A 23,521-nucleotide genomic window follows, 5' to 3' on the forward strand; every position below is an offset into this window, starting at 1 on the left:
TAGCCTGGCAACGCCCACCTACCTACTTCCGCTCAATTTTCATTTCACTTCAAATGAAATAAAGTACGATGCACCAGCTACTACGATGTGTAGCCATAACATAGGACTATGGCTCTACTTACGATTAATATTTCGTTAACATATATATAATGCACTTTTCATTGGAGAAACGTGTTTTCAGTTGTCAACGTTGATATTCAAAAAGTATGATATTTACCAATTTCTACATAATTACCTGTAAACTAGATAATGATCTCTCAGTATTGTAACTTTATTTAAAAAAAGCAAACTTTTTTTCACCAACTTCAACGCATGAAATAAAAGCACAGCAAATGGGTAGTATTGTTTTTCTGTTTGTTTTAATTACAGGGGAGGGATATATTGGTTGTATGGTCTAAATGGAAACAGAATAGAAGGCTTAAGTTAATTACCACAGTATTTAGATGACAGACATGATCAGGCTCTGGTTCTCAAAGTAAAATGAATGAGGATGCATCAGGAAGGTATTGGCTGTATCACTAGTCCTAGATACAGAAGGCTTGATAGTGTGAAGAATTTCAGCTTAATTTGTCCTGAGTTAGGAGTTGCTCACCACGGAACAACCTGATTAATATTTTCTATATATATCTTTTTTTAAATTCTTTAAATTCTTACTTTAGCTGAACAAACACTAATAAAGTTATGTCAACTTCTAAAGATCACAGTGGTTTAAATCGCTTCACCATCAGTGATGCCCTGCTACCTGCAGGAAGCACGGCTTGGATCTTTAAAAATAAAATAATTAGGCTCCCCTTCTAGGTGGTGTTGCAGGCAGTGGCGTCCATTTGCCCAAGGCTAGACTGCTGTAACGGTACTTTCCTACAGAACAGTAGAATTGAAACAGTCCGCCCTTCACCTTAGTGCTGTCTTGTGTAAAAAAAACAACATGTAAAACCACTGTTTCCAACAAATTATCAGAGCCCTCTACATCTAGGAAACTAAATAACATTAACAGGAAGTAGGAAGGAGAAAGTAAAATAAGCCCTTTTTATAAAACGGTACTGTTGGAAACGGTCGTTGATGGTTATCATCTCCATCTTTCGTCTGATCAGGGAGAACAATACTTTAGTAGCTGCGACCAAACAGTGTGTAATACTGGGCAGGCTCTTTGCCACAGAGACACATCTGTCCAGGCTGCAGCGTCTTCAGGGGGTTGAAGGGGATACAGAGGCCCTTGGCTCCCATGGAGGGGGCCCCGGCCTCCAAGTCCTGGTCCCTGAGGAGATGAACAGACAGTTTCAGGTCTCCCACCCATTTTATATTTGATAACTAAAAGCAGAGATTGTTGGTATCCGGAACTAAACTAACGATACAACTGCCCACGTCATGTTATCAAAAGCAACCTATATTCACGCACAACAGTGCAATTAAACGCCACTGAAGTGGTCCAACCGCTTATCAACTATTACGTCGTCCATGTCAACTTTTTTCGACAAACTCTACTTTAATAAAGTAGCTTCTTAAGTCACATTTCCTTTGGGGCGCTGCGCTGAGTCAGTGATTGATGCTGTTAAATCACATCAATATTAACTCAAGGTACATTTATCGTCCAATTTATCGGGCGTAGGGAACACGAATTGTAAACATTTTCTTCTGTTTTCACTCACTTTGTTGTGGTCTTCTTGATCCAATCTTCACACTTAATTGCTCCGCAGAACGGAATCTGGACAATCTGGATAATAATAACAAATAATGAAAAACAAGAAACATACATCACATGAAAACACACATGCAAGAGGATTCATGTGTGTGGATGCATGCAAGTGTTTCAAATCACAGGATTTGTGTGTGTGGACTTACCCTGCCCTGTTCTAGTTCTTTCTGCAACTGCTCCATTGTTTCGGCTGTCACCATGTGTTTCTTTAAGTCAGCGGATGCCCTGGGGGAGAGAGACACAAAATGTAGGTTTATGCTTAATCATAAGTGGGCGTTCTAAACTGCCCCCTCAATCTGCTGTTCAAGTCTCACCTGGTGAACAGGTTGTTCTGGATGTCTTCCAACATGGTCGTCAGAGTTTTCACCACATCAGCCTCGGGAACGGTGTGCTTCTCTCCGGTGTCTCGTCGCACAACCACACACTGGTGTTGCTTCACGTCCTTAGGACCCACCTCAAGACGGATCGGCACTCCCTGCACAGACAAAGTCCAACCTTACTGAACAGTGGGAAGAGGACCAATCTAATAGTAATAATAAATGATATAGTGCCTTTCTAGGACTCAAAGTCGCTTTACACTGAGGGGTGGTGGTGGTGGTAAAACAAACAACCGATGTGCAGCACTGACACACGGGGGGGTGGGGGGGCTAAGAGAAGGCAGCGGAGAAAAGATGGCTCTTGAGGCGGGATTGGAAAACGAGTCCCAGAGCCTCGGAGCTGCCCTCTCCATCAGAACCCACGTCCGAAGGCTCACCTTCAGCTCCCAGTGGTTGAACTTCCAGCCCGGGGAGTAGTTGTCCCTGACGTCAGCCTTGACACGGATGTCGGCCTTGAGCAAGCAGCTGTTGTACTGGGTGCATTTGGCCAGCAGCAGGTCCTTCTCCGCCTCGGGCAGGGAGGCAGTGATACCGCACGGGATGATGATGACCTAGGAGACATCGCAGCACGGCCAGACGGGTTACAACTACAGTGGAATACTACGAGCGCTAGGCATGTGTTGTGTGTGTGTGTGTGGAGGCTTGTCATGGTATCATTGGTTTGATACAGTGTGCGGAACGAGCCTTCATACCATACTATGCACTTTCCCCGTGTACAAATTGTGCGCCGACAATATGTATATATGGTGCGAGTCTAAGTACCAAAGGTCCAGAATGCTTTCAAAATAATATTTTATCGCTGGACATATTCACATAAGATAATATAGGATCATGTCAACAGGAATATAAGTAAAGAATTAAAGACACAACAGAGAACTGGAATGGTTTTCAAGAAGAACTTGTGTATACAAAATGTGCTAAATTAAGTCCACAAACCCAACCATGTGCATGCATGTAACCTCGAACTCGGATATACAGAAACATGGATTTGTGCACACAATAGACCATGCCTCCAGGCAAAGAAAAATTGGATATCCATTCCCTGCATAGAAGTGATAAAATCACATGATAATCTGCCTGGCTGCCTTGTTTCATGATCCTCCTGGCTAGTAATAACATTGATACAAATCAAGGTTATTTTAAACAGTAATGATAGTGTGTCGCTGCTTGTACCTGCAGACAGGCCACCCTAGGGGGCAACACCAGCCCCATGTTGTCTCCGTGGACCATGGTGAGAACCCCAATGGTTCTGGTGGTGATGCCCCAGGAGTTCTGGAAGGCAAACTGCTTCTCTCCAGGCTTCTTTGGGTCCTCAAAAACGATCTCAAACATCTTGGAGAAATTCTGCCCCAGATGGTGGGAAGTGGCTCCCTGAGGACAACAGAACATCAGAACGAGCATTAAAAGGATATCTTTGGGATATTTCAACCAGGACCCTATTTTCCGATCATTTTCTCCTTTAACACATACATGGCTAAAGGCCAAATAGTTATACTGTTAATTTGGTTGAGTAGCAAACATCATTACATTTCTAGAAATGGCATTTGAGACGGGCACACAGAAGTACAAACTTGAATAAAGAAGTACTCAAGTACTCTTTTTATGTTGATACATGAAGTTATCACGTGAAGTTAACATTATGTATGATCATAGACACCCGCTGCACATGCACAGGCACAACACATGCAGGCTTCCGGCTGTCCTAGGGCCTGAGGCGTACCTGGATGGCCCTGCCGCTGGCAGAGATGAAGGCCTCGACGGTGGTGGTGTAGTCTCCTCCTGCAAACTTCTCCTTCTCAGTCTTGCGCCCTCGCACCACGGGGATGGCCAGCAGCTCTTCGTACACCCTGGCATACAGCTCCAGGATCTCCATCACCTACACATAGTATTGGACCACATTGGATACCCCGCTGATGTCTTACTCGGGACACATTCCCGCACTGAGGGTCAGTGCATATTTTTGTGCAAAAAAGGGGCATGTGTGTCTGACCTCGACTACTGCCTCCTCCCTGGTGGCGAACGCCGTGTGTCCCTCCTGCCACAGGAACTCTCTGGTCCTCAGGAAGGGCTGGGGGTGTTTGAACTCCCACCTCTGGATGGGGAGCAAGTGGGGAGGGGTGAAAGCGTTAGAAAGTTAACGTGGCGGTGAACCCACAATAGTTTTTATATATAATTGGTTTTAAACTTGTGTTTTCTTTTTTATTTTGAACTTGGTTCAACTGTTACTGAAATTATACCGTCCTTCAGAGAAAATGGGTGTAAATGTGTACGTATGAAGCTGAATACATAATCAAGCCCAAACTAAAAACGGTAAGTGTACTAACCCCCTAAAGTTACAAGTGATTTACAGTCAATCTTAAATCTAAGGATAGCAGAGTGTTGACCAATACTGTAGCGGATTTTCAACCACTATAGTAGGGAGAAAGTATACCATTTAATTTTCCCACATCGTAAATTGAATTCCCCAACACTTCATATAAGAGTTTTATATTAATTTATATTAATATTATTCGTCAAGGTACAGACGAAGAGAGCGTAATTAAGGTATTTGTGTCGATTATGTAGCCGTACTTAAGGTATAAATATAGATGATCACTGACCACAACGTTACACCACTGGTTGAGCTTGATGGGCAGGTCTCTGTGGGACTGGACCCATTTGGCGTAGGCTGGGTACATCGCTGAACCACAATATGAAACCAAACACAGAAGATTAGTTCACAAACATTGGCGCAAAGCAGTCACCACACTCCGCCGGCACCAGAAGATCTGATCCAGAACTCCCTATTAATCAAACTTACTTTCCAGCACACCTATCTGTCCAAGCTTCTATAATGAGGAGCGAGGGGAAAAAAACGTCTAGGACCAATATTTAGCTAACCCTAGAATACAAACATCTGCCATTGGTAGAAAAGATGTGTTCAGATATGTAATGTAATGAAGGGCAAAAAGGGGGAGGGGTTTAAATGCGTGATTGGGACAGCCCAGTGGCAATTAAGAAAGAACGAATGGGCCCATTTTATGAGCCGGGCCGGTCATAAATAACATAAAGAGGACAGCTGTGACGTCGGCCCAAAGCGCACGTGGGCCCTAGGGGGAGAGCACCCGGGCTGCCAGACGGCCAGCCCAGCCCTGATGTCCGGGACGACCCTGATTGGATGAGTCTGGCCCAAACAGCCATTCCAAGCTTGCGTGCGTGTGTGTGGTGTACTCACCGGTCTCACTAGTGGGTCTGACAGCGATGGGTTCAGCCAGCTCGGTATTTCCTGAACGGGTCACCCAAGCCACCTGATGAAGAACAGAGAGAGGTACAAGTCTTGAAAAATATTGAAAATGTTAAATGCCTTCTTCCAGAAACATTCAGAACCGCTGTGCCGATGATGTTACCAGGCGGCTCACTTGGTGCGTGCTTGAAACAATTATATTTTAAAAGATGACACATTATACCGCACCAGGTGTTAGTGTGTCCACCTAGATGCATGACGGATCGATGGGCAACGTTTGCTACAGTCCACTGTGTAGTCTGGTGGACTGATCTATCAGCACACATCTAAGTGGACACGCACACCGATGTCAGAAAAGGCAGATTTTCAATCAAAATGGATTCTAACGGCTAATTATACCCTGGTGGTATAATATGTCACCTTTAAAAGGCTCACTTTTACAGCTTCGTATTCTTTACGAAAATGACAAACGGAAGTGACCGAGGAAATCTTATATCGGGTGGCCTTACTACACACACCACCGCTTCATCGCAATGTCAAATCAGAACACACCGGCCCGCCTTACCTCCGGCGCAAAGTCCTCAATGTGAGACTTCTCCTTCTCCAGGGCGGCCTGCGACACGAACATGGGGAAGTAGCAGTTCTCCACGCCCAGCTTCTTGATGCCCGCGTCAAAGAACTCCTTGATGGACTCCCAGATGGCGTAGGACCAGGGCCGCAGCACGTAGCAGCCGCTGACGTCGTAGTACTCGATCATCTCCGACTTGGTGATCACCTGGACAGAGGTAGCACACGCCAGCTGTAGGTCAGGGGACAGAACCTCTGGGGCTGTGCAATTAATCAAATCGAGTTGAAACGATATCTTTTTTTAAGGTCTATTTATTTAATTCATTAAATGTTTATTAGAAATTCCATAACAGCTGGATACATATTTGGAACAAAAAAAATATTTTAACATTTCCTATTGGACATTTCCTCTGTTAAAGTGTTTTTTTTTAGAGCCTTTTTTGAGTTTTTAAACTGCGTGGGGTTTGGGATGTTGTTGGTCTTACTTGAGAGTACCAGTCTGAAAGGTTTTCTTCTTTCTTGGCTTCTAGCCCCAACCTAAAATGGAACGATACATGGAAACAAGTCAAGCACACCTCAACATGAAGAACAGGGTTGATCCAGTATGAAACGGATATGAACCTGGTGCGCTGTTCAACATGCGATTACATTAGGATCAGTGGGTTACTTGGCAAGTATTTCATGTCATCCCGAATGTACTTTTCCTGTATACAAAGGTACTTAATTGCATCAATATTAGAGGTCCAAATATATTGGGGTTGGTAAAATAGAAAATCTAGTTTGAAGGAGAACAGATTAATCGTTCTAGAAAACACACCCCCCATGCTTTACAGGAAGGTAAAGTCATGTTCCTGACCGTGTCTGTTTCTTGGGTCCGGATCCCTCTCCACCTGCCCCTCCCGACCCCTCCTTGCCCCCCGGTGCAGGCTTCTCCCCCTTGGCCTTCTTGGCTCCTCCTCCTCCTCCACCCTGCTTCTCACACTTGTTCTCCTTCTCCTTGCGGCTCTTCTCCTCTCCTCCAGTGGCGCCGGCCGCGGCCAAAGGCTTGTAGTCCTGGCCCGTCAGGGTCTTGTACTGGCCCTTCAGAGCCAGCAGAGCCTTGATGGCCTCGTCCACCTGTTCCTGGAACAGAGGCAAGGCAGCTGGACGGTCACCAACCTGGTGTGCTGTTAAACATGTGATTAACATCACATCCAGGTGTTGGCAATAGAATCACAGTCGTTAAAATGTGAATGGGGAGGGTAAACCACCACTCTACACAATATAGGTAATCGTCTTGTCTTGTCAAAAACTCAATATATAATATTACAATGTTATAAACACGTTAGGGATATTTTAAGTATACATTTTGTAACTAACAAACTGCCACCAGTGTTGACAGCTAGTACACACACATAGATACAAAAAGATAAAAAAAAAGTGCATGCAATGCATGCTCCCAACGTCTACATTTAACATAGTAATAATCAAAATGTCTCATTGACTACCGAGCAACAGTTTTCTCCATCAGTCATAGAAAGCGTGCCACAATGAATTATTCTTCAGGCTTACCTTGGGCGCTTTCTCGCTCTTCAGCTTCCTAAGGGTTTCCCCCTGCTGAACTACCTGCTCATACAGGCCAGCGGCCTCAGTACCGCCCGGGGCCTGGGCAGCGGGTGCCTGGGCAGCTGGGGCCTTGGCAGCTGGGGCCTGGGCAGCTGGGGTGGGAGCCATCCCGGGTTTGTAGTCCTGGCCCGTTTCCTTCTTGTACTCGGCCTTCAGGGCAAGCAGCTGCTTCACGGCTGCATCCACTTGGTCCTGCGAGTGCAAACATGAGAAACAGCGCAAGACCATTATCCCTTGAAGGTTATTGCTTTATGGTTGTTTTCATTGCGGGGAAGGGCTGCATGCTCCCCTGTAAACTCCTTCAATCTACCGTATTTTCCGCACTATAAGGCGCACCGGAGTACAAGCCACAGCAGCAAAATTTAATGATATTTACATATATAAGCCGCACTGGAGCCCGCCGCTTAAAAATCCATGGATTTAGGAGGTCCCCTAGTGGCCGTTAGCTATAAAATTCAAAGATTAGCTGCACCGTTATATAAGCTGCAGAATCGCAAAATGGGGAAAAAGGCACGGCTTATAGTCCGAAAATTACGGTAGTTCAGTTTTCAATTCAACGCTGAAATCAGAAGGTGATTTGGGCAGGCACATCTGCCAATAAGAGGTTATGCAGGCATCAGCACGTGTTTGACCCAGAAATGAAGTCATCTAATCAAAACCAATCTACAAATGGTGTTTGTTTCTCCTTTACTATAACAGCAATGAACCCCCTGTGAAAAAAAAGAGGCTGATAAAACCAACACAGGACCACACAATGGATTCAATAGAAAAAAAATCCCAAAATCCCATCTCATCCGTGCAAGCAGATAGAAAGAAAAGAAAAAAAAAAATCACAGATGTGCTAGAATACCTTTGAGGCCTTTTCAGACTTGAGTTTCCTTACAAGCTCTCCCTGATTGGAGACCTGCTCATAAAGGCCTGAATTAGCAGAAGAGGATGAGGAGGTGGTGGAGGAAGAGGAGGAGGTGGTTTTGGGGCAGGAAGGAGCAGCATTTGTGGGAGGAGTCATCCCAGGTTTATAATCCTGACCGGTGATCTGTTTGAACTCTGCCTTGAGAGCCAGGAGCTGCTTCACTGCTGCGTCAATCTGGTCCTGGAACCAGAAAGTCACAAACACACCTGTACCCATCAGTGCCTGGTTCTAGGCTTAACCTGGCTGAATAGAGCAACTCTGAACAGAAGCTTAATTGGACCGACAAAACGAGCAGCATTTACGGTGGACACAAACAGTGATTAGACCGATGATGATAAACTCATTGTAGCAAAGATGATGCTACACTCCACCTAGGTGGCTTTTACTGGGCTCCTCCAGAATAAGGGTGGTGCCGTTGTAAGCCGGTTTATTGTAGTTTGTGGACGATACGAGACCTGGTGCTCTATGTTGCCGTGCAGGAGATCTCCTGGCGTGTGTGTGCCGGTGATGGCTGGTTTAACCTGTGCACGTTGACTGCTCAATGCACAACAGGTGTGCAGCCCTTCCCAGCCCCAGAGTCCAATCAGTCTGACTCAGGTCAGGGGAAGCTGCTTAAGCCACCCGTAATCCCAAAACGGTTCACACTCATGCAATGATTGAACCAATGTCCAATGAACACTAGAATTGATTCGAGCAACAACAATGATGGGATGTTGGGATGGAAGTGTTGATGTGCACAAGCCTTGATTGGGCCAAAAGCACTAGATACAAGAAGTTATTGTCCATGGACTGTGCCGACGAGCAATGATCAGCAAATTGCTGCATACCTTGGGTACTTTTTCTGTCTTCAGTTTCCTCACAACCTCACCCTGTTGAGAGACCTGCTCATACAGGCCTCCCGGAGCAGAGGAGGAGGAGGAGGAGGAGGTGGTGGTGGGGGTGGTGGTGGTGGATTTGGGGCAGGGAGGAGCAGCGTTGGAGGGAGGAGTCATCCCAGGTTTATAATCCTGACCGGTGATCTGTTTGAACTCCGCCTTGAGAGCCAGAAGCTGCTTCACTGCTGCGTCAATCTGGTCCTGGTACCAGCGACAGTCCCATTAACAACTTAAACCATCAGTGGGGCCAAGCTCCAGGTAACCATGCCAAAGTCATGCGCCACTTAGCATAGATTCCATGATGGCAATGAGTAGACAAATGACGACACAAAACCAGACTGGACTGATGACAATGAAGACTAGTCCATTAGTCTGGAATGAGTACAAGCAATGATGAGTACAAGCAACTATTGGACTAATGATGACAAACACAAGTCCGTCTTGAATAATGATGAGACCAAGAACCAATTGGCATAATGATGAATACAAGCACCTATTGAACTAATGATGAACACAAGCACCAAAAAAAAAAGCACCAAAAAAAACCAATGATGACAAAGTCATGCAAGGATTGGACCAAAGATTATGGGCACAAGCATTGATTGAATCAACAATGATTTGATTGCTTGATGTTTAGATGAGGGTTGATGGCGCAAACTCGGTTAGGGCTTAAAGTAGGTGATGAATGCTCCAATTGGCAACAGACACTAGCGGTGATATGACAACCACTGATGAAGCAAAGGGTGAGTAGACAAACGTTAGTGATCCCAACATCTGATAAGGTATTGACAAAAGCGATGGTCAGCGACTGCATACCTTGGGTGCTTTTTCAGCCTTAAGTTTCCTCAAAACATCTCCCTGTTGAGAGACCTGCTCATACAGGCCTGAATGAGCAGATGAGGAAGAGGAAGAGGAGGAGGTACTGGTGGTTTTGGGGCAGGGAGGAGCAGCGTTGGAGGGAGGAGATCCAGGTTTATAATCCTGACCGGTTTTCTGTTTGAACTCCGCCTTGAGAGCCAGGAGCTGCTTCACTGCTGCGTCAATCTGGTCCTGGTACCAGCGACAGTCACATTAACAACTTGAACCATCAGTGGGGCCAAGCTCCAGATAACCATGCTAAAGTCATGCACCACTCAGCAAATAAGCATTGACCGGATGATGGCCAGGCAATGAGTAGACAAATGACACAAAACCAGACTGGACTGATGACAAAACAAGCCCTGATTGGACTAATGATGAGGTCAAGCACCTATTTGACTAATGATGATGAACACAAGTTCTAAATGGACCAATGATGTACACAAGTTCTAAATGGACCAATGATGTACACAAGCCCTGATTGGACCAATGATGTACACAAGCTATGGGCATTTGTCATGGGATTTGACAAAAAACTATGGGCAGAAGCATTGACGTCATCATCAATGACTTGTTGTTTGGATGAAGGCCTGATTCCACCGGACGCGTTACGGCAACGTTACGGCTGCGGCACGTCTTGGCCGCGGTCACCGCAGCAGATAGGTTCCACTCTAATCAATGAGACCATTTCCACCGGGCGCGGCTGCGGAACGTCTCAGCAGCGTCCCAGGAGCGGCTCGCCGTGCCGCAGCGCTATCATTCCGTAGCATTTCTATTTTTGCCGCAAGCCGTTGCTGAACCGCGTCAATTTCAACAGAGCAGATCGAGCAGGGCAGGAAGTGAAAAAGTAAAAGCCATAGAGCATCCGGTCAATTTTCAAAATAAAACACAACACTCAGCTCATGTAGCCACACATCAACATTATTACGTCAAGACCGGTGGCACCAGGTCAGCTGTCAATCAATCAAAGGGTCTCAGAGGGTCGGCAACATGGACGACGAGTGACTCATTGTCGAAGTTCCGCAACATGAAGTAATTTATGTACCAAATCATCCTTTTGGACAATGTGAGAAAGCACAAAGCCTGGCATTTAATTGCAGTAGTTTTGGGAGTGGAAAGTGAGTACATTAGGTTTAGGATTATCGCGTGATCTTGTGAACTTGCGTGAATACGGCTGGCTCGCAACGCAGCGTTACGCTGCAGTAACGCGCCCGGTGGAAATGCAAGCAGGGCAAAGTCGCAGCTGTTCCGTGCCGCAGCTGTAACGCTGCCGTAACGCATCCGTTGGAATCCCCGGGTAAGGGTTGAACCCGGTTAGGGCTGAAAGTGGGTGATGCATGCCCCGATTGGCCCATTGGCAACAGACACTAGCAGTGATACGACAACCACAGATGAAACAAAGAGTGAGTAGACAAACGTTAGTGATCCCAACATCTGATAAGGTATTAAACACAAGCAATGGTCAATGACTGCATTACCTTGGGTGCTTTATCAGCCTTAAGTTTCCTCAAAACATCTCCCTGTTGAGAGACCTGCTCATACAGGCCAGAATGAGCAGGGGAGGAGGAGGAGGAGGAGGAGGAGGAGGAGGTCGAGGTGGTGGTGGTTTTGGGGCAGGAAGGAGCAGCGTTGGAGGGAGGAGTCATCCCAGGTTTATAATCCTGACCGGTTTTCTGTTTGAACTCCGCCTTGAAAGCCAGGAGCTGCTTCACTGCTGCGTCAATCTGGTCCTGGTACCAGCGACAGTCACATTAACAACTTGAACCATCAGTGGGGCCAAGCTCCAGGTAACCATGCCAAAGTCATGCACCACTCAGCAAATAAGCATTGCCTGGATGATGGCCAGGCAATGAGTAGACAAATGACGGCACAAAACCAGACTGAACTGATGACAAAACAAGCCCTGATTGGACTAATGATGAGGTCAAGCACCTATTTGACTAATGACGATGAATACAAGCCCTGATTGGACCAATGAGGAACACAAGTTCTAAATGGACCAATGATGTACACAAGCCCTGATTGGACCAATGATGTACACAAGCCCTGATTGGACCAATGATGTACACAAGCCCTGATTGGACCAATGATGTACACAAGCCCTGATTGGACCAATGATGTACACAAGCCCTGATTTGATTAATGACATACACAAGCACCAATAAGACCAATGAAGAAGAAGTCATGCAATGATTTGACAAAAAACTATGGGCAGAAGCATTGACGTCATCATCAATGACTTGTTGTCTGGATGAGGGTTGAACCCGGTTAGGGCTGAAAGTGGGTGATGCATGCCCCGAGTGGCCCATTGGCAACAGACACTAGCAGTGATACGACAACCACAGATGAAACAAAGAGTGAGTAGACAAACGTTAGTGATTCCAACATCTGATAAGGTATTAAACACAAGCAATGGTCAATGACTGCATTACCTTGGGTGCTTTATCAGCCTTAAGTTTCCGCAAAACATCTCCCTGTTGAGAGACCTGCTCATACAGGCCAGAATGAGCAGGGGAGGAGGAGGAGGAAGAGGAGGAGGTCGAGGTGGTGGTGGTTTTGGGGCAGGAAGGAGCAGCGTTGGAGGGAGGAGTCATCCCAGGTTTATAATCCTGACCGGTGATCTGTTTGAACTCCGCCTTGAGTGCCAAGAGCTGCTTCACTGCTGCGTCAATCTGGTCCTGGTACCAGCGACAGTCAGATTAACAACTTGGAACATCAGTGGGGCCAAGCTCCAGGTAACCATGCCAAAGTCATGCACCACTCAGCAAATAAGCATTGACTGGATGATGGCCAGGCAATGACTGGACAAATGACACACAACCAGACTGGACTGATGACAATGAAGACTAGTCCATTTGTCCAGACTGGACTAGTGATGAGTACAAGCAACTATTGGAATAACAATGACGAATTTAAGTCCGGGCTGGAATAATGATGAGTTTAAGATCCTACTGGACTAATGATGATGAACACAAGCCTTGATTGGAATAATTATGAGTTCAAGAACCAATTGGACTAAGGATGAGGACAAGCACCCATTACAACTATTGATATCCACAAGCATGCTAGACCAATAATGATGATGAAGTCATGCAATGATTGGACAATATGCTATGGGCAGAAGCATTGACATAATCATCAATGAGTTGTTGTTTGGATGAGGGTTGAACCCGGTTAGGGCTGAAAGTGGGTGATGCATGCCCCGATTGGCCCATTGGCAACAGACACTAGCAGTGATATGACAACCACAGATGAAAGAAAGAGTGAGTGACAAATGTTAGTGATCCCAACGTCTGACAAGGTATTAACACAAGCGGTGGTCAGCGACTGCATACCTTGGGTGCTTTTTCAGCCTTAAGTTTCCTCAAAACATCTCCCTGTTGAGAGACCTGCTCATACAGGCCTGAATGAGCAGGGGAGGAGGAGATGGAAGAGGAGGTGGTGGTGGTAGTCTTGGGGCAGGAAGAAGCAGCGTTCGATGGAGGAGTCATCCCAGGTTTATAATCCTGACCGGTGATCTGTTTGAACTCCGCCTTGAGAGCCAGGAGCTGCTTCACTGCTGCGTCAATCTGGTCCTGGTACCAGCGACAGTCCCATTAACAACTTGAACCATCAATGGTGCCAAGCTCCAGTTACCATGCCAAAGTCATGCACCACTCAGCAAATGAGCATTAACTGGATGATGGCCAGGCAATGAGTAGACAAATGACGACACAAAACCAGACTGGACTGATGATAATGAAATCAAGCACTGATTGGACAAAAAACAATGAATACAATTCCAGACAGGAAAAATTATGAGTACAAGCACCAATTGGACTAATGATGAGGAACACAAGCCCTGATTGGAATAATAATGAGTACAAGCACAAATGGGCCTACTGATGAGTACAAGCACCAATTGAACTAATGATATAAACAATGGGACTAGACCAATGATGAAATAGTCATGCAATGATTGGACCAAAGATTATGGGCACAAGCATTGAATGAGTCAACAATGGCTTGATGTTTAGGTAAATTAATGGTGCAAACTAGGGTTGCCGCAGTGTGGACATTTTCACACTGAGTAATACGCTCGTGTGAACACCGGTATTACCTAGGGGTGTAAATCTCTGGTTTCATCACGATACGATATTATATCGATTCATTGGACAACGATACGATATTTGCCGATATCAAAAGTCTGCCGCGATACGATACGATACGATTTGATTCAGGGGCATGCGATCGATATGAGACGATATCATATGCCCATTTAACACAACCTCTTACAATCACATCAACTCACATCAACTTAATTATAATTTCATCATTTTATTTCTTTGCTCTTCCGGATATTTAAAACAAAAACAATCCATTTTTAATACAAATAATAAAGTGCCACATAATTGCATTTAAGTGCCAAAGGTTTTTTATGGCTTGAATTAAAGAGCCTGTAATGATCTTTCATTTTGAACGTAGACCATTCCCAACCGATCTGTGTGGATAGTTTTCTTCTAAAAACAAAACATCCCTCGGAATCATCTTGGCTGTAAAGATAAGCCGTCCGTGTTGCCAGATTGGGCACATTTTTCAGCCCGATTTGGCTACTATTAATCACGTTAGGCTGGAAAAACGGGACGTATGCCCAATCTGGCAACACAAAACGAAACTAGACATCCTCGCGCTCACACATTTGCTCGCTGTTGCTTAACCGGTGAATGGATACGAGGCGCTTTGCGCAGAAATAGTTTCACAAACACCCGCGAAAGGAGATATATAATAATAAAAGCGTGTAATACAGCGATATGCATCGATGTTTGGGCGTTGCATCGATGCAGCTGGATCGTTCGGCAATCAATCGATGTATCGATCTACATCGATGTATCGTTACACCCCTAGTATTACCGGTATAAACGGTATTAACTTTGAAACTATAGGTCAACCGCCATCTTCTCCGTCAACTCTCCTCTCACACTCTGTGACAGCGCGCCAATTCTCGGCGTCTTATAACGTTCTATATATAATAGTATATATATATATATATATATATATATATATATATATATATATAGTATAATATAATTTTATATATCATAATATCACGGCCAAAAGCTCTGTGCGCCTCCGGATGGCCGTAGCACGGGGAGCTCACGTAGGGATTAGGCTTCGCGGGGTTTGTTTACCGGCGTTGCTATGGTTACCGGTCTTGTAAGGAAGCACATCAATTCTCGGCGCGACAATTCTCCCGCACAGAGCAGAACTGTGGCCTATTCTACACATTTTAATTTTCTTAATTATAATTATATTTTTCATTTTTACTGAATTTGCTTTTTATTACTGAAAAAAAAACGAGTAAACAGTGTTGGCCTCAACACCGGTAACACCTGTAATACCGTATACCGCGGCAACCCTAGTGCGAACCCGGTTTGCTCTGATTGGCAACAGACACTAGTAGCGATAAGACAACCACTGATGAACCAAACAGTGAGTGGACAAACGTGAGCAATGATCAGTGAATGGCTGCATACCTTGGGTGCTTTTTCAGCCTTAAGTTTCCTCAGAGCATCTCCCTGTTGAGAGACCTGCTCATACAGGCCTCCTGGAGCAGAGGAAGAGGAGGAGGAGGAGGAGGAGGAGGAGGAGGAGGAGGTGGAGGTGGTGGTTGTGACGGTGGCGGTGGGAGGAGCAGCATTTGTGGGAGTCATTCCAGGTTTATAATCCTGACCGGTGATCTGTTTGAACTCCGCCTTGAGAGCCAGGAGCTGCTTCACTGCTGCGTCAATCTGGTCCTGAAACCAGCGACAGTCAGATTAACAACTTGAGGGATCATTGATGCTAGGCTACAGGTCGTCATGAACACAGATGAACACAAGCAATGAATGGCCAATCCCAATAAACGTAAGCATTCATTGACCATATTCCACAATTAGACCAATAAAGATGTTATGAATAAACAAAAAGGACGATTGACCCAACAATATTCATCGGACAAGGCAAATATTAGATAACAATTGATGAAGGTATGATATTTAACTAGATTCAAAGGATGGCTTGGCCATGCGATCCAGGGGCTATTCCCAGACGGTCTGTCGTCAGTGTGCTGGTGAAAGCAAATTGACGTTGGAATAGTCAATGAATGGGAAACACTATCGATCGCGGATGGTGTCGTTCTCTCGGACTCGCCCAAGTCAAGTCAATGTGTTGGAAACACTCCATATGCTTGGCGGCGGTTATGGGCCACTTATCAAAGTAGCACATCGCAGTAAGCTAGCTCGATATTGAAATATATCAATAAATAAGCTCTCTACTAGATATGTCCCCGGAAGTGAGGGGTTTCAGGGAATATGACGGCATTGACACGCACCCAAATGTAACGGGCCGGTACCGTGAATAAAACAACGCATTTCCCAGTGACTGAACATTTTTGGATTATGTGCATTTGATCAAATTAAACTTGGCTGCATACCTTGGGGGCCTTCTCGGTCTTCAACTTCCTGACCAGCTCGCCCTGCTCGGTCACCCTGGTGTAGATACAGGAGGAGGAGGAGGAGGAGAAGGAAGAGGTGGAGGAAGAGGAGGAGGAAGAGGCAGTGGTGGTGGCAGCGGCCGGGGAAGTTGGGGTCATACCAGGCTTGTAGTCCAAACCGGTCTGCTCTTTGAACTGAGCCTGTGAACAAACACACCATTGGTCCAAGATAGAGATTAACACTTAAACCATGTAGTAGAGAATATCATTTTGAGAGTTCAGTTAGAGAAAAAACAACTAAAAAAAGGCATTAGTCCCTTCCAATTAAGTTAATGAATCCCTAGCTCAGCAAAGTGATGAAATGAAAAAAAAAATGCATCTTTGTCTGCATTGGAAGATATTTACAGAACAGCAAATCTTCAGAAGAATCCTATCTTCAATGTATCACACATATGCCATTATTTGCCGTCAGTTGCCTTGTCAACTTATTCATTCTCATACACATCGGTGTAATAACTATGCTCAAGTGTCACAATTGAAAATCATTTTTGCTTTACCAATTGTTGGCTCCGCCTGTGCTTTGGTTTCATACAGTGTGCGATTGTCATACCAAGAACATTTCCAAGTACCTTCAAAGCAAGCAACTGCTTGACAGCCTTCTCCACCTCCTCCTTGGGAGCCTTGTCAGCCTTCAGCTGGCGGACAGACTCAGCCTGAGCCACGACGCTGGAGAACACGTCTCCTGCTTGGGCTGGGGTCGGGGCCGGGGATGAGGCTGGCGCTTCTCTCTTTACCTTTCCAGCGGAGGCAGGCTAAACAGAGGAAGACAGCCGAATAGACTTACGTTTAAAGGTCCCATCGCATGAAAATCTCACTTTATGAGGTTTTCTAACATTAATATGAGTTCCCCTAGCCTGCCTATGGTCCCCCAGTGGCTAAAACTTGGGTTCGGTGTAAAACGAGCACCAGGTTTCCTGCTCACCTTTGTTAAAAGGAAGCTCAAGCGCGCTGATTTGGAAATGCACTGCCCGCCCAGGGAATTTGGCCCGACAATGAGCAAAGACCTTGCGAGCGCCACATGTGTGTGTGTGTGTGGGGGATTTCCACAACGAGACTGTAGCTGGGGTTATCTCAGCCATCGTTGAGCCCCGCTGCTCGCCGCCTGCTGCCACGAGGCACCACCACCGCCCGGCAGCGGGCAGTTCAGTCAACATCAGATTGATGCGGAAGTGGAAGAACCAGAGACGTCGGAGAACCTGACGCAGTCGTTTGTGATTCATAATATCGTCTGGAGGCGCACAAAGCTTTTGGCCTTGATGATATGTATTATATGATATGTAGGCCTATTAGGCTATATGATATTATTTAGATATACAGCTCCAGGACTGTAACGCAAGTGTTGTAGGCCTACACTTCTTTATTTAGATAACCGTTTTGCTGTTGGTGTGTCCGATGCGCATAACACGTCAGACTCTCGTCTCTGGTATTCCACAATGAGGCTCGTAGTGGTTAGCCATGGTTCCCAGCCATGGTTGAGAAGGTATTGGGGGAAGTAGAACGTCTTTGACTCCCTGAAGTACATGAACCAAGACATGAAGGAGAAAGGGATTGTTGCCCGAGATTGTCTCCCGCTTGAGTCCCGCTTGAGCCCCGCTTCCGAGGCACCACCGCCTCGGCATTGCCCACTACAGGAGGCGGTGGTGTCTAAGCGCTGCCCGCTGCCGAGGCGGCGAGGCTCAGACGGGAGAAAATCGTGGTCAACAATCCCTTTCTCCTCCATGTCGTCATTCAGTCTACCTCAGATTGATGTGGACTTCGAAGAACCAGAGACGTTGGAGAACCCGGCGCAGTCGTTTGAGATCCATAATTTCTTCTGGAGGCGCACACAGCTTTTGGTCGTGATAATATATGATATAGATATCTATGCATCATATGATATTATTTAGATATAGAGCTCCAGGACTCCCGAATATTTACAGAACACGGCCAAAGGCTGTGTGCGCCTCTCCATTGCAATACATCCACTGTACACAGAGCATGGTACCGTGGCCGCCAGCTGCTCAGGGCCACACCCCCACCCTCCTCCTTGACCCGCCTCTCTCCTCCTCATTTGCATTAAAGCTACAGACACCGAAACGGCGCGTTTGGGGAAAGCTCAATGTGCGACTGGCTCGTAGTGGCTGTAATTCTGCACCACGGCTGAATTTCTTGAACGTCTTCAAATACCGTGTTAGGGGCCCACTAAAATCTATAGTAAAGCATCCATAAAGTAGCATGCCATGGGACCTTTAAAAGACGTTGACAGCCTGGCACAGAACACTTTGACAGTACAGATCACGAAAAATCAATATCTCATCTATATGCAACATCAAAGTGGATAGTCATATTAGTATTATAAGAAGCCTCAGTTCGACTTTCTATTTATCTACTTAAAACAATGTGGTGTCATCCTAGTAAAAGGCCCTTGTGGTCCCATGGTTTGGGGACAATGGCACTCACCTTGCTGCTGGGGATCTGGGCTTTGTTCTTTGAGCCGGAGGTGGGCATCTCCTTGGTATGGCCATCAGGGATGTAGAGCAGCACACAAGGACTTTCCTTGCAGCTGTTGGGACTACATACACACACACACACACACAAAAGAACAATGGCTCAATATTCAGATAACATGTAAAGACCAGACTCCTAGCCAATCCTCCTCTTCAACATAATGCTTGGCTCTAAAGGCTTGAGGATAAATAAACCAACATGGTTCATATTACACATGTCGCACTATAAGACCACTCAGGTGTCCTCCATGAAGTCTCACCTAATTGGCTCATAGGGCTGGTCGCAGATGTAGAAGCCCCGCCTCTGCAGCTGAATGATGTCACCTTTCTTCAGGTCTTTCAAGCAAGGATCTCCGAGCATCTGCTCCTCTAGCTAACACAGGAAACGATGCGGAAAAAATATTTGAAAAAGTACTAATAGGCATTAGTTAAATCAACACGGTAATCTCTAAAACCTGCCACGCTAATTACAAGACTTCATACATTGGGGTGAACAATATGGAAAAAATGTATTACTTTCGCACAATAATAATAATGTATAAATCAAAATACGATTTAATATTCTCAGTCCATCCGACTTCCCTTGCATTAAAGCATATGGATATGCAAGGCATCAGACAAAAACAACTCCTTATATAGTCATATACATTGCGATCGTTCTAAGGGCCACCCATCTTTCCACTAGCCAAGCATCGTGGGTCTCGTGAGGCCGGACCTTGCTCTCCTTGTTGATGAAGGCCTTGAAGTCCTCCTCCTTGCCCAGGACGGGCTTGGTGATGAGGTGCAGGTAGTTGATGCAGACGGCGGGCAGCAGGGGCGCTCGCTGGGTGTCCGTCAGCCACGTGATCTTGGTGGTCTTCTTAAAGTCTGTGTTCTCCAGGTTCAGACGGGCCTCCAGGGAGGACACCTTCCCGCCGGCGTCCCTACGTCAGCGCGGAGAGAGAAGAACACGCGCTCAGCCATGGGACCCGTGTTCAACGTGGAGGTTCGGCTCCATTTGGACTCGTGACGGCAGTTGGAAACGGCCTCTTGAGAATTAAACAGGCTGGGTTTTATCTACTCAGAACCTCATCACTGCCTGCCCAAATGGCAGTGAAACCAGGCTCGTTGCTCTTCCACTCGTCGTGAGACTCTGGGACTTGGAACAATCACTGTCTTGTTGTTGGCACAAAATCACAATGAACAGCAACACATGACATGCTCCATTATAAGGTCTGATACGAAGGCACAAAGCGTTTGTTTGGAACTGTTGAGAACGGTTGACTCTTTTGTTTATCATTGAAAAAGAAAATCGGCGAAGCCATGACATCACTTACAATGTCTGTCCGTCTTATCGGTTGCCGATTTTGCCCCTTACTGTACCGTGGTGTTAGAAGTTCTCGCGACATGCGAATCATTGAGTGCCTACTTGTTGATCTTGGTGATGATGAGGTTGCCCCAGTTGATGAAGGTGACCACCTCTCCCACGGAGAAGGTCTCGGCGTCGGCTCCGTCCACCAGAACCTTGGGTCCGTACCACACCTCCTTCATCCCGACCTCGGCGTTCTACCGCCGCAAAAGAGCACGAAGTTACCGTTAGAAAAACCCAGCAGGCAGGAGTTTTTACTGGACTAGAAACCTGAACAATAAGTTGTGCAGGTTTCAGTGTTTCCCTTTTATGTACTCAGAATAAAGGCTGGTGTATGATCAGCTCTCATCACATTTTTCCCTTCTCCTCGCTGTTTCGAGTACCCATCGGCCATACACTTCGACCATAAATACAACGATATAATTCAGATTGCTCATAATTCATGCTCGTGTTTGTTGTTATGTGTGTTAACAAACAATCCAGGTGAGGATGAGCAGGTGAAGTGTGGAGCTCAGGACCACAAAGAGGTACAGGTTGGACTGATCACCTTGGGATGTTTAGCAGCCATCTTCATCTCCTCCACCGCGTCAGAGACCGCTACAGGAACCACGTAGGACTTGGAGAGGGCTGTGTATCTGGGAGCTACTGGATCAATAACCTGAAACACACACACACACACACACACAAAATGTAGAGGACATCATTAGAATGCAGTGCTACAGTTCTGCAAGGCAACCATAGCAACATGCTACCATGTTCATGCAGAGGATGGGAGTCATGACAAGAACTGTGCAACATCAAAGATTTGCCAATCGCTATACAGACGATACTAGTTGAACAGGTTTTTTTTCAGTTGTTTAAATGTCTAACGAGAAATACAGGAAATACACCAGCATTAGTCCGCTCTTTGAAATGTTGGCAAAATAAAAAAAATGTAAAAGGTTTTGCTGGATCAAGAGGCATTATGTACCCATGGGCCTTGAACAATGGAGCCTTATTTACTACACAATTTGTTGATCATGATATACTTACATAATCGCAGCAGAGATGTTATATATCAATTCTGAGATTGAAACCTGCACTATTTCACTCTTATACTGCAGCTATGTACATACCGTTGACATAAAATAATATGAATTAGAGTTTTTCAAGAATTAAAAAGCCAATCGACAAGTCGCCATTGAATCGTTTTTTTTTTTTTTACAAAATTGCTTCTGGAAAACTTAAATAGTGCCGGTTTAACAATCTAAGGACATTGGTCAACTTCAGCATTGTCAAGGTCCATTTTCACTTCAACAAAATGTTGACCAGCCGAACAAATTTGATCAGTGCAAAAAAAGAAGAAAATAAAAAGCAGTAGCAAAAAGCCAAAATAAGATGCGTCCATCTCTGCAATTTTCTGTTGCTCTTAAATAATCCAGCACACATATGGGCATCAAAGCATGGAGGAGGAAGGTGTGAACTTAATGTGTTTGATTGTAAATGTAACCCTTAACATTACCGGATACTTAAAATACCATATTAAATACCATTAAAGAACATCTTACTTGTTTTAATTTCACAAAAAGGAAACTAGTGAGAACAAGTACCACATGTATGGCAGCGACAATAACCAGCTGTATTTTAGAATAAAGTCCAGGAAAAGTAACTATAATAAATCCAAATTGATCATTCAAATTTGAATAGTTTCTTATTCCTCATTAACATGGGTTTCATATATACTGCGTTTGAGGTCCATCACCAAACTCCCAGCTGCCCCATGCTCCCTAAACTGCAATGGCATTGCTTCAAAAGGAGTTCGGTCGAATGTTTGCGCCTCTGTATAAAGTGACTGGTAGGAAGACAGGAGCAGGGGACAGTGTGTGCACACTCCCACACACACAGTCACACAGACACGTGTCTGTGCATGAAAGAATACGCGGAGGGAGTGAGGGCTGTATGGGCTGTGAGGAAGGAGGAGGACGAAGAGGAGGACGAAGAGGAGTACCTTCAGACTGCTAACTGGCAGCTTGGAAACAGAAGAGTGAAATGCACTTTAATGTCTCGGACAGGACAGAGAAAGAAAGGGGGAGCGCTACAACATCACAAGGAAGGGGAAGCAAGGACATTGAGTAACAGAAAAGTGAACAGAAAGGAAAGTGAGAAAGGGAACTAGGGACAAACTAAAAGGTTAGTGCAGACGTGGGTGATGGTGCAATTCCTGGGCCAGATGCTAAGCTCAAGGTCAAATCACCATGATAGGGCATGAACTATGGCTGAAGGGTTTCCTAAACCAACGCGAGTAGAATTCTTATATCTGATTGCAATTAGTATACATTTCTTTCGTATTCCCTACGGTCATACATTTATTCAAGATACTGGTCAGCCAAATCCATCATATGCTTCAAGGTGTGCATAGTCAGAGTAAAACACATATTTTCAACACACATTAAAAGAAGCCATATTTCCCTACATGGGTGTTCTTAAGACTGGATATCTAATTCCAAGTCTGCAAATCATAACCCTTAGCAATCAAAAAAATGATCCTACTTGAACGGCTGCCTTTCGATTCTATTTGAATTGGATAGCAGTGAGGAGATCCAAAGAAAGAAATGCAACGAGCATCACAACCCAATCGATCCATGGTTACGACCACAACATTTCAAACTAGGGAGCTGTGCCTTCATGGGTAAAAACAGTGTGGTTTCCACACACACACACACACACACACACACACACACACACACACACACACACACACACACACACACACACACACACACACACACACACACACACACACACACACACACACACACACACACACACACACACACACACACACACACACACACACAGTGATATGAACTATGTTTTTGGCAAGTTTGGCCAAGATCTGCTGAACGTTGTGGGCGAACATCAGGCACTGGATTTGAGAGACCAGGGACTTAAAGCTCAACTCTTGGCAACAAGGTTAACTGCACACTTAGGAAAGCTCACCATGTGTACATGGTGAGTTTATGTCCCTCTTGTCTGCGTACAACTGTTTGGAGCTATAAGTAACAATTCTGTGGTAAATGGTGGGA

General features: G+C 45.5%; 1 protein-coding gene across 6 annotated transcripts in view; it reads right to left on the reverse strand.

Annotated features, from left to right (window-relative positions):
- Positions 1–237: 237 nt before the first annotated feature.
- eprs1 (glutamyl-prolyl-tRNA synthetase 1) overlaps positions 238–23,521 on the reverse strand; it is a 31,981-nt gene continuing 8,697 nt past the window's right edge. The window contains exons 13-40 of one of the 6 annotated variants that reach the window (XM_056607892.1): positions 21,004–21,114; positions 20,517–20,653; positions 19,824–20,031; positions 19,369–19,481; positions 19,062–19,173; positions 17,192–17,356; positions 16,563–16,763; positions 15,625–15,885; positions 13,447–13,686; positions 12,544–12,789; positions 11,590–11,841; positions 10,070–10,303; positions 9,206–9,454; positions 8,316–8,558; positions 7,412–7,657; positions 6,717–6,982; positions 6,346–6,397; positions 5,859–6,068; positions 5,285–5,357; positions 4,671–4,750; positions 4,061–4,162; positions 3,791–3,946; positions 3,244–3,441; positions 2,448–2,621; positions 2,008–2,168; positions 1,840–1,918; positions 1,647–1,711; positions 238–1,255 (exon numbers count right to left, since the gene is read on the reverse strand). In XM_056607892.1, the coding sequence (XP_056463867.1) occupies positions 1,105–1,255; positions 1,647–1,711; positions 1,840–1,918; positions 2,008–2,168; positions 2,448–2,621; positions 3,244–3,441; positions 3,791–3,946; positions 4,061–4,162; positions 4,671–4,750; positions 5,285–5,357; positions 5,859–6,068; positions 6,346–6,397; positions 6,717–6,982; positions 7,412–7,657; positions 8,316–8,558; positions 9,206–9,454; positions 10,070–10,303; positions 11,590–11,841; positions 12,544–12,789; positions 13,447–13,686; positions 15,625–15,885; positions 16,563–16,763; positions 17,192–17,356; positions 19,062–19,173; positions 19,369–19,481; positions 19,824–20,031; positions 20,517–20,653; positions 21,004–21,114 (4,785 nt within the window). In that variant the 3' untranslated portion in view covers positions 238–1,104. Of the gene's footprint in view, positions 1,256–1,646; positions 1,712–1,839; positions 1,919–2,007; positions 2,169–2,447; positions 2,622–3,243; positions 3,442–3,790; positions 3,947–4,060; positions 4,163–4,670; positions 4,751–5,284; positions 5,358–5,858; positions 6,069–6,345; positions 6,398–6,716; positions 6,983–7,411; positions 7,658–8,315; positions 8,559–9,205; positions 9,455–10,069; positions 10,304–11,589; positions 11,842–12,543; positions 12,790–13,446; positions 13,687–15,624; positions 15,886–16,562; positions 16,764–17,191; positions 17,375–19,061; positions 19,174–19,368; positions 19,482–19,823; positions 20,032–20,516; positions 20,654–21,003; positions 21,115–23,521 lie in introns of all 6 variants that reach the window. The other 5 variants (XM_056607891.1, XM_056607893.1, XM_056607894.1 and 2 more) reach the window with 5 other exon arrangements.

This window comes from Gadus chalcogrammus, chromosome 14 (assembly GCF_026213295.1).
Source record: "Gadus chalcogrammus isolate NIFS_2021 chromosome 14, NIFS_Gcha_1.0, whole genome shotgun sequence".
Classification (NCBI taxonomy): domain Eukaryota; kingdom Metazoa; phylum Chordata; class Actinopteri; order Gadiformes; family Gadidae; genus Gadus; species Gadus chalcogrammus.